The 10,517-nt window shown below is 43.1% G+C and overlaps 2 protein-coding genes across 3 annotated transcripts; one reads left to right on the top strand and one right to left on the bottom strand.

The window, feature by feature from the left end:
• The first annotated feature begins 29 nt into the window (after positions 1–29).
• cunh1orf146 (chromosome unknown C1orf146 homolog) lies at positions 30–1,423 on the top strand. 2 transcript variants are annotated; one of them, XM_076045714.1, is made up of 5 exons: positions 30–97; positions 380–473; positions 853–931; positions 1,112–1,190; positions 1,285–1,423. In XM_076045714.1, exons 1-5 carry the CDS (start codon positions 32–34, stop codon positions 1,390–1,392), a joined length of 426 nt encoding a protein of 141 aa, XP_075901829.1. In that variant the 5' UTR covers positions 30–31; the 3' UTR covers positions 1,393–1,423. The 2 variants fall into 2 exon arrangements, with proteins under 2 accessions (XP_075901829.1, XP_075901828.1); XM_076045713.1 differs by having other exon boundaries at positions 853–1,024.
• LOC142901035 (glomulin-like) lies at positions 1,246–8,839 on the bottom strand. The gene is made up of 18 exons (XM_076045715.1): positions 8,652–8,839; positions 7,606–7,731; positions 5,998–6,108; positions 5,777–5,885; positions 4,812–5,079; positions 4,000–4,090; positions 3,717–3,883; positions 3,534–3,587; positions 3,393–3,423; positions 3,200–3,289; positions 3,009–3,050; positions 2,856–2,929; positions 2,576–2,660; positions 2,338–2,447; positions 2,179–2,242; positions 1,943–2,078; positions 1,756–1,850; positions 1,246–1,672 (listed from the first exon to the last, which is right to left on the bottom strand). The coding sequence occupies exons 1-18, from the start codon at positions 8,688–8,690 to the stop codon at positions 1,577–1,579; spliced, it is 1,788 nt and encodes a 595-aa protein (XP_075901830.1). The 5' UTR covers positions 8,691–8,839; the 3' UTR covers positions 1,246–1,576.
• Positions 8,840–10,517: the final 1,678 nt, after the last annotated feature.

The following is a 10,517-nucleotide window of genomic DNA, read 5'->3' as shown; positions in this document are numbered from 1 at the left end:
CGTTTGAGCGCCATTCGACTCAACCAAAGTCATGGAAACACGCAGAGAATCAACTCCACAGTGGAAAACAACGATTATTGTGAGCACGGCACTTAAGGTAATTCACATTTCAGGCTTCAAAAAAACAGAAAACAAAAAAATATGTATATATATATATATTTGTGGTGGAAGTTTAAATAAATAAGCGGCAATGAAGCAGGGTTAGCTGGTGAAGCTAGTCAGTTAATGTTATCGTTTGGGACAGCGTTAAGACAAACAAAAAAAAGAAGAAATAAGAAAATTAATCTAAATCTTTTTGACTGGCTAAAAAAAACAAAAAAAAAAAAACAAGCAAGTTAAATGTTGAATAAGTTAATGATGGTCTAATTTGGGTGAGCAGAACCACGAGACGAGCAGAATTCTCGGCGGACAGCAGCACCGGATCAGATTTTCAGACGGTGTGGAGTCCGGCGCCTTCATCTTCCCACTGTCTGGTAAGTAACACAAGTTAGCGTTACACACATTATATGTTGTCTTATGTTTCTATTTTCTAATTCAAACGAGGTATACAACGCGCTTTATTCCCGAACAAAACACTCGTTTTGCTGCAGTAACCAGAGTTCGGGAAGCACCTGGCTCAGGCCGATACAATCAGCAGTGCAATGGAGTAGTATTAGTAGCAGGAGTAGGTTCAGGGTAGCTTTTATTGTCAATTCTGCCACATGTGTAACGCATACAGAGGGTAAACATTTAGTATGAAGTAGGAGGAGTGCGTTACATGTAGTTAACAGGCGCTTCCTCTCAGTTTGCTGTCATTTCATGCCAGTTAATGACAATATAATCCCTGACCTGAAATGACAACGCTTGTCCCAGGCACTGCTTTCCTGCTGGTAGAACCTGAGGACGTCCCGGGCCGTCTTGGGGAATCCGGGCTCTTGGAGAGGATCGACAAGTTTGTGCGCGTGCACCGGAACAGTTTCATACTGTTGTACGCCCCCTTTAATGGGAGAAGAGAACTGGAGATCTTGTCCGACATTCAGCACAGGTAGATGAGCGCCTGCGTCACTGTTGCTATTCCTGTTGAATGTTGTTTGTTGTGCATTTGTCACTTAAGACATGTTCTGCTCCTTAGGTTCTTTGGCAGTAATCTCCGGGTTCTTCCTGTGCGGAGCTACGCTGAGATGGCCAAGGGGATGTTGGCCATTGCCAAGGTAAAGACTGTAATCTCTGCCATGGACATTTGCTAAACTGCACTTTTTTTGTGTGTGTGCGCGTGCAACATTAGAGCTGCGTTTCCTTTTGCAGGCGACCAGTAAACCCCATGCAGACATCCTCTGCCACAGGATGTCTCTGGTTCGGGCTCAAATCATTGAGCGAAGTCCTTGTTGGGAGATGTTGAGAGACATTCTGTAGAGGTGACTTTCTACGACACACGTCACTGTTGTCGGTTCTCGGGAGGGATTAAAGCTAAATTTCACAGTTTTTCCATTGCTAATTCTAAAACTCACAAACATTGTATTGCATATTCAAGAGTCACACTGAGGAATTTAAATTAAACCGTTTTGAGGATGAACCCTGCGGTCAGAAGGCCTCGGTTTCAGACGGACAGCCTCTGTCTCTCCTCTGAGATCTCCTCAATGCGAGCGACCAGACTCTCCATCAGGTCGAAGGTCACCAAAGCGCTCTGCAACACCTGAGAGAACACAAATTAGCATGCAGTCCTCTGAAAGGCCGAAACAAGCGTGAAAAAAGTTTGCAGAAGCGACGTTTCCCTACCTGGTGTTGCACCTCTGGAGACAAACTGGAGACATTCTCACGTTTCACTTTCAAACCTTTGACAAGTCTGGCAGACTTTAAAGCCTCTCTGGCTTCTGTTGGAGGGAAATAACGATACACATAAGTTTAAGCTTAAGTTTATTTTCTTCAATTTATTTTTATGCCCAAGCTAGCAGCTAATGCTAACCTGCAGCCTTTAGCTTTTGACCCTCCCTCAGTGACTTGAGTTCTCCGGAGTAATACGTTCTTGACATGCTGATGCTCACGCGCAGTATTTTGAGATATTCGTCTTTGATTCTGCACAACTCATGCCACACCGTCGCCTGAATGTTGGGGTGAGTTAATTGGTTCTGTTAGGCCGGCCATTTGCAAAAAAAAAACCAAAACAAAACTGCATGGGTGTTACTTAAAAAAAAGACTCACTTGGTCCTTCAGTTCTTTGTCTCTTAGGATGAGGTAGCGTAGAAGGCTCAGACTCTCCATGACTCTAAAAAGAAAAAAAAAAAGGCTTAGTTTGGATTCCAATTTTGCTTTTAAGGTTAATTTAATTCATATACAGGTTTCCCCCACTTTAAAACTGACCTGTCCATACCGTTGAGCAGGTCGGTTTCAGCACCATGTGGCAAACATAACAAAAGTCCCAACAAAGAGACCAGCCCCTCTCCCAGGAACCACGTGTTGGCGTTACCTGGCTGTAAGACACAACTCAGATTAATACCGCCAGATAAAATTAGCAGATCAAACACTGTGTTTGGGGACCTCAGAACTAAATTCATGTCAGAAGCCGAGTCTGATGTTAGTCAGTCAACCTTTGTCTCACCTGCAGAGAAATTTCCACTTGGTTCCGGATGTTTTTCACAATGAAGCCCTCGACTCCTGCGTGGTTGCTGGTTTTTAGCATGCACCTGCGGAAAAAGAGCTCGCAAACATCAAATATTGTTGTATTTAAACAATAACAATTTAAATAAACAGGGTTTTTTTGTTTTTCTTTTTACTGAGAATGAAATCTGAAACATACCAGGAATTTAAGCAAATGGGCTTTTAATTTGCAAAGCAATAAGCAAGAATAGTTTAATACTTTTTTTAATGACTGTCCTCACCTGAAGAACTTGTGCTTTGCTTCCATGTCTAATTTATTGATGAACTGCTGTAAGGCCTTCAGTCCTGATTCTCTCTGGTGGAGCAGTGTTCAAACAAACATATCAGAAAGTGCAATTTCTAAAAAATACAGAATAGGTTGAAGTCATACTCACCAAATGTTGCATAGGACACTCGGTCAGGACCAGACGCAGGTTCTGTGAGTTTCAGCACAAAACAAAGCCAGAAAAAGAATCGCAAGAATCTTTATATCACTTTTTGTTTTGTTTTTTTCTTAAAAATCGCTCTGGATTTGATTGTTTTATTTCATTTCCTGCTGTTTCGGGTTATGTGCTGCTTGCCTGACCTGTGGCAGACAAAAGAAGCTCCTCAGATCCAGCAGACCTGCTGGTAGACTGTTGTCCTGCACGTTGTCCAAGCTCTTTGTAAACAGGGCCTGGATGAAAACACACACCTCTAAATCAGCCCCTCAAGTTGTGTCTAATCTGATTCATAATCATTCACAATCATAATGTGCCTGCATACTGATGTGTTCATACCAGTCCTTTGAGCAAGTGTGACTCCTTTTTGCTGTCGGATAAAAAAAAATGAACAAAAGCGAGGCATCACTGAGAAATCGAGCGCTTTGGAAACAGATTTAAGATGAAGATGAAGCTAGCTAACGTTGCGCAGCGGCTCACCTGCTGAGTAGCTGGTTGGCATGATCCATGTTGCACTGAAGAACAAAAACTGGACTGAGACAGCAGGAAACATCGGGGTGTTTTAAAGGAGATGATAAATGAAAAGCAGGCGTCAGTCCCAGAGGCTGCGAGGAGTCTCTCTCGCCACCATTGTTACACAAATAGCTGAGCTCTTGGTCTCACCTAAACACCGCTGGAAAGCTTTCCATAGCGATGAGCTGCACGAAGAGCAGATAGGCCAGACAAGCCCTGGGCTCCCTGGACTGACTGTCCTCAGACTGTCTGCTTCTCCTCACAGAGTTGAAGAACAGGAGACCAGGGAGTGACTCCTGGATCGCAGCCAGTGTGGCCTTCAGCAGTGTCAAAATCACATTCAAATATTGGATTTAAAAGCTGTAACAGAGGGCTAAATGTGCTTATTGCTTTTGGAAATATACAGAGATGGTTGTATAGTTGATTGACTCACCATGATTTCTTCAGCAAAGACCCAGAGTGGCGATTGTCCGTTTTCCCTCAGTTCGGCCTCCAATAAAGGGTCCCTCAAGCTCCTCATGCAGCTGCAGAGGCCCAAATCAGATTTGATTTTACACACACACACACACACACACACACACACACACACACACATGTATATGTATGTATATGTGTGTGTATGTGTATGTGTATGTCAATGTGTATGTATATGTGTGTGTGTATATATATATATATATATATATATATATATATATATATATATATATATATATATATATATATATGTATGTATATATATATATATATATTTATATATATATGTATATATATATATATATGTATATATATATATATTTATATATATATATATATATATATATTTATATATATGTATATATATATATTTATATATATATATATATTTATATGTACTGCAAGACCTGATCAGCAAAATCCAAAGAAATATGCATCTTATTCGTTTATATCATATGTCAAATTCACCTTTTAAGTTGAATTGCAGAAATACAACTTTTTCAGGATATTCTAATTTTCTGGGTAGTACCTGTGTATATATACACATATATATGTACATGTATGTATGTATGTATGTGTGTGTGTGTATACATATATATATATATATATATATATATATATATATATATATATATATATATATATGTGCGTGTGTGTGTGTGTGTGTGTGTGTGTGTGTGTATATATATATATTTATTTTTTAATCTGAACTCAGTTACAAAGTACTGAATCCATATCTTGTTGCTTCTACAAGGCAAGACCGACACCTACAACTTGACAAGCTCCGCCCTCAGCTCTTCTTGCTCAGGCGAAGCCAGGCGCTCTCCCCCAGTCCTCCCGCTCGCCGTCGCCGCCACCTCCTCCACAAACGGCTTTGTGAAGTTAGCCAGGGCGCCGCAGCAGCGACACAGGCCCAACTCGTCGGCCTCCTCCTGCTGCCGGCTGTACGGGACGGGCAGCCTGGACAGCTGCTCCTGCACAGCCGACAGGGCCGAGCCCACCGCGGCCGCCCTGCTGCCGGCCTGCAGGCGAGGCAGCGCTGGAGAACACGGAGGGTGTCGTTAGCTGGAATGTACAGCAGAGGGCGCCGTGGGCTTTGCTTTTGAGAAGCAGAGTAGCAGCAGCGTGCTGTTTAATCAAGTATTTTAGGACGCATGTCGGGTTAGACCTTAGGTGCACAGTAACGAAGTGCAAACACTCCGTTACTAAGTAGATATTTCAGGTATCTGTACTTTTCTGACGACTTTTTACTTTTACTCCCTGTTTGTGCACATAAATCTGTACTTTCTTCTCCTAAATGTTCTTTTGTTAAAAGTAATTTGCTTATTGTATTATAGTTGTTGTTGTTGCTTAAAGTGGAGCTATTTGAACCCTGTTGATGTGTAGTTAAATATAAAACTGGATCATATTTTAAAGGGAGATTATTTTAGAGTGCCTCGGCTTTGGGGTCACTGTTTATGTTTTCCGTACATAGAAAAATAAAACAAAATGTGTGTGTGTGTGGGGGGGGGGGTAACATTAGTTATTGGGTTTTTTTTTGTTTTTTTTTTAAAGTGTAAACTTCCAAACTGGCTTAACTGGTTTCAATTTGCTTGTGCTGCAATTGAAAAAGATTTATTTTTTCTATGTCGTATTAAGCGAAGCAAAGTTCTTAAATGTAACGCAGCTGCTCCTGCAAAGAGTTGAATCAGTACTTAAGTACAGAATGTGAATACTTTTGCCACCTCTGGTGGTACCTGTTTGAAGAAGCGGTAGAGCTGCCAGGATGGTTTCAGAAATTCTACCAGGCTGAATGTCTTTGATGAGTTCTAGGAGGCTGCGCAGAAGTTCCTCAGGGTGGCAGGTCTGGACAGCGGGGAGGAGAATGAATGATATCCATGTCAGAGTGGGCAGCTCGGATTGTTGACACCATTATCTTTTCTTTTTTTTTTTTCTTCTTTTTTTTTTTTGAACCTACCCTGCTCAGATAGGTGAGGGTGGCCTGGCACCGATCCATGCTCCTCTCCCTTTTAAGCGCCTCCGTCAGCAGAGGAGCCACCAGAACGCAGCCCATCGTTCTGACCATCGGCTGTGAGGTTGAGACAGAAGAGCGGTGCGTGAGGCCAGGGCGGAAAACACAGAGCGGCTGTTGGTTTAGATTGGTCGGGCCCTCCCTGCCGCCACGCAGTGCGGCTACGTATTGCCTTCCTCGCAGCGAACGGCTGCATTTTCACACATTTTGTCTGGCCCGAAGATGAACGCGGGCGGGCGCGAAGCGTGATCAAACAGGGCGGCGAGGAGGAAGTGAAGCTCTTCAAAGCAGCACATGCAATCAAAGTATTATCGGACGGCGCCAAGAATAAAAGGTGTAAAGGAATATCTGTTGTTTTTTGTTTTGTTTTTAACAATTCATCGCAGTTTCTTGAGTCTTTTCAAAGAAATGCAAAAGCAATGAACAGAGAGGGACTTTTTCTTTTTTTTTTTTTTTTTGTTACTGAAACAGAGTTCACACGCCGAGACTGATGATCGTAAAGTGCACGGCTGTTTCGTCAATCCTGGAGAGTGAGGCAGTTTTGAAAGTGTGGCAAGAGCCACGTTAGAGCAAACCAGGGAGGCGACTCTCACACAAAATGGGCCGGGGGTCCAGTTCAAAGTGGGTTGAGTTTCCCCTTCGTTTGCGAGCCACTAATAGGAAACACTGAGTAAAGCGGATCTTTAGCATCGACATTCTGACAAGTCTGCAGCGTGTGCAGAGTTCATCAGTGAGTAAGCAAGTCTGTTGGTCGTGCATTTCACTCATTTTTTGAGCTTTGTTTTTTTTTTATTCTTCACGCCAGGAGAACATCCTTGCATGATTCAAAAAATCATCAGTGTGTAAATAGATCTTCTTAACACAGCGTGTTTAGGCCACTGTTTATGTGTCCTTGCTAAAAGCGATGCTTTGTTACACCCCCCCCCGCCTCCCCCATGGAAAAATTAAACTCACGCAGGTTTGCTTAGGAGGGTAAATCGATGACCTCGCTGCAGGTGTCTTATCCGGTTTCAGAACCCTTTGTGACATCACAAATGGGGGATTTTCAGTGTTTTTGCACTCGCTGGCCCACTGACAGGATAGAGATTGGTTATTGCTTGTTGTTTGTAATTAGCATGATATTGGGAACTTGACATGGCCGTCTGGAAAGGTGAAGAGAGGCGGTAATTCCAAGGGCACTTAGAGGAGCCGTGCTGAGGGAGGGTCGCCAGTGGAGCGAGAAATCTGACAGCACTGCCGCTTGTTTCCTACCCACACCTCCGGGTCAGGAGGCCAGCGGGCGCTGAGCTGCGGCTGCATGTTCACATGTTGGCATCACTGCATAGCAACAAGCCGACCACCGCCGCCGCCGCTGCTGCTGCTGCTGCTGCTGCTGCTGCTGCTGCAGTGGGACGGCAGCGAGGCTGCTTGGATGACAGTTTAACACTGTCGATCTTGTGTCGTTTCCTGTGCGTCGAGCTGTGTGCGCTTGCAGTACAGGGCCATGAACATGTGACTTTGAGCAGAGCGAACTGGAGGAGGAGGAGCTGCAGAAGAAGGGATGAGGAGTGTTACCGCGTTGGCTCTGTCCTGAAGGAACTCCTGGAGTCGTGCGACGTCGCCCCTTGTGAGGCAGACCGAGGCCAGGCCCTGGAACAGCTGGTAGTCCTCAGGCTTCAGGTCTTCCTCCGCAGTGTCTCGCTGAAGCCCAGGCGGAGACAAAGTCACTCACCACATCAAGCGTGTAAAATACCAGATTCTTTTCAGATATGCCATTCTGATTTATTCCCACATATAGAGTTAAATCTCTTTATTCGACATTATCGTGACGTGAATATTGTTCTTCTGTTGGCTGACGGCCTGCGGAGGCACTGCTTTTCGCGGGGGTTGATGTTAAAGTTCGCTGCCATTCCCAAACAAGTGAATTATTAGCAGTGCAAATTGTGCATCAATATCACCGATTGTCTTTTTTTTTTTTTTGGCCTCAAAAATATTCTGTTCAATGTGGAGGAAGTGACAGAAACTGATGCCAGAATTTGTTTTCAAAAACAAAACAATTTTAAAAGCAACAATTATAGAAAAAAGTAGAAAAAAAAAGCCGCCACTCATCCGTGGGTAGAGTCCTTTGGGGAGGTGTTGGTGCTGGACTTGGACACTCAGAAGACAACAAGAAAAAAAACAGCGGCTGCTCACTCGTAACCTAATGCAGATTATGGATTTATTTAGCAAACTTTCGGTCCCTCCGACCTTCTTCTATCTATGCTTGAAGAAGGTCGGGAGGACTGAAAGCACTTGTAATGAGTGTGTGGCCGCTGTTGTTTTTTTGTTTTGTTTTTTTTGTCTTTTGAAAAGCAACAATGATGTAATGATAAATAAATCAGTCATTACAATTAATGCATCCAAGATGATATATGTGGAAAAGAAAAACGTTTACAATATTGAAGAACTTGTTTGGATCAGTTTGTCGCTGCTTGTATAGTCACGCAATCAGGGTTTTTATTTGGTGAGTTTGAAAAAAAAAAAATCCCCCTCAGCTACATACATCATTCCGTACTTCGATCATTTTGTTAGAGGTGCAACGGTTTGGTGGAAGCACGGTGACAGCGAACCTGCTGACTTACCCATCTCTGGATTATGTCCTTCACCTGGTCTTCATCCATCCTCAGCGAGTCCTCACAGCCAATCCTATTACAGATATATGTCTGTGTTTTTTCTGCTTTTGGTTTTGTTTTGTTTTTTATCTGGGAACAATGGAGGCGGAGGAAGCTGTACGAAGCAGCTTGTAGAGGCGCGGAGTGTGTCGCTGCGGCTGCTGCTGCTGCCCTGGTGTCTGCAGAGAAACAGACTGGGAGAGTGTAAACCTCTTATGTCTCTTTGTGCTCGGCTTGTAATAGGATTAAACCTGGACCTGTGTGTGTGTGTGTGTGTGTGTGTGTGTGTGTGTGTGTGTGTGTGTGTGTGTGTGTGTGATTACACAATTTGTGGAAGTGTCTGGAAGGATCTCCTACGATACATGGTTTCGACTGTGAAACTATACTTGATGAGCCCCTCACAGATGTTCAGGCCAGGGACCCTCCCTCTAACTCCACTTCACACACCCACTCGCTGAAATAACTCTCGTGTGCACTGTAGGTGATGGTGTGACTCTGACATTGTCTGCGATTAAAAGGTCACTTCATGTTCATAGGATGACTGTGAAGACAGCCTCCTCTTTCCTGTCAAATGCTTTAAAAAAAAAAAAAAAAAAAAAAAGAAGAAGCCTTTACAAGGCCCCAGACTGCCCCTCAATTGTGGCATTTTGCCCCTCAAATTTGAATTTCCATCAAGTCGTACATGTCTAACCAGTAAATGTGTAGATGATTTTTTTTCTAATTATTATTAAATATCGTTGCTGACAATTTGCACACCAGACATTTGGGAATTTATAGCGTAGTTTTTACATTTGTCATCGAGGTCTTTATTAGTATTACAGTGAAAATAAGAGAAAAAATGTGAACATTTACTTTGCAAGTCCATTTACAGATATACTTCGACTGCATGTGCTGCTTTGAAGAGCCAAATCAAATTTATTATTATTCATCATGTATACATATATGTATACATATATGTGCATGTGTGCATATATGTATACATATATATACACGTATATATACATATATATGTATATATATCTATATCTGTATTATAGATATAGATCTATATATGTATGTATGTATATACATATAGATATATGTATATATATGTGTGGGTGTATATATACAGCATATATATATATATACATAATGAATAATAATGAGCCAAATATATATATAGATAGATATATACATATATAGATATAGATATATACGTATATCACTTACCTCGCGAAAAGATTATAACATATATGTCTGCGTGCCCTGTCCTGCTGTAATAATATGGACGGACCTGTTGAGCAGAAGAGGATTAACGACGCCTCTTCACGACGGCCTAATGACGACATATTGCTCCTCTGTGTCAACACAAAAGCTTCAAAGGCCCTCTGCTCCTAGTTCCCCTCCAGCGCTGGCCCATGTGCCTGCCTGTGTGTGAGTGAGTGACACAATAGAGGCGCAGCCACTGACCTCCTGCTCCAGTCGCTCGGCTCCAATACAAGCAGAGGCAGCAGCATCTCCGGCCCTGATTTCGCTTGAATAGAGCGCCGAGCGTGTTTGAACGGTGGGATTTAGCCGACATCTGGCGCTCAGGTTCGCTCCGTTTATTGCCGAGTGGTGAGAGCCTGAGACAAAAGGCGGAACAGAACAAACAGGCGGCAGACAACGACTGCTGCTGCTGCTGCTGCTGCTCTTCGCCGCCTGTTTGCCACTGATTTCACTGATTCCTAATTGCCGGCTGATGAGGTTTTATTTTGACAGAGCCTCGTGCTGCGTGACATGCCAAAGTAAATAACCCCGGGGAGTGTGTGCGTGTGTGTTTCATATGCCTTTCTTATACTTTCAATGACTCATATA

The sequence above is a fragment of the Nelusetta ayraudi genome, unplaced genomic scaffold (genome assembly GCF_046127955.1).
Source record: "Nelusetta ayraudi isolate G7.1 ecotype Tasmania unplaced genomic scaffold, CSIRO-AGI_Nayr_v1 ptg000084l, whole genome shotgun sequence".
NCBI lineage: Eukaryota > Metazoa > Chordata > Actinopteri > Tetraodontiformes > Monacanthidae > Nelusetta > Nelusetta ayraudi.
The sequence above is the reverse complement of the archived record's forward strand: the minus strand, read 5'-3'. Positions and strand labels throughout refer to the sequence as shown.

Coding starts and splice junctions, on each gene's coding strand:
- cunh1orf146 (XM_076045713.1), top strand. CDS start 32: ATGGAAACACGCAGAGAATCAACTCCACAGTGGAAAACAACGATTATT. Junction 98..379: donor TTGTGAGCACGGCACTTAAG/GTAATTCACATT, acceptor TTGGGTGAGCAG/AACCACGAGACGAGCAGAAT. Junction 474..852: donor CTTCATCTTCCCACTGTCTG/GTAAGTAACACA, acceptor CGCTTGTCCCAG/GCACTGCTTTCCTGCTGGTA.
- LOC142901035 (XM_076045715.1), bottom strand. CDS start 8,690: ATGGATGAAGACCAGGTGAAGGACATAATCCAGAGATGG. Junction 3,588..3,716: donor AGCTTTCCAGCGGTGTTTAG/GTGAGACCAAGA, acceptor CTGCTGTCTCAG/TCCAGTTTTTGTTCTTCAGT. Junction 1,673..1,755: donor CTCCAGAGGTGCAACACCAG/GTAGGGAAACGT, acceptor GTGTTCTCTCAG/GTGTTGCAGAGCGCTTTGGT.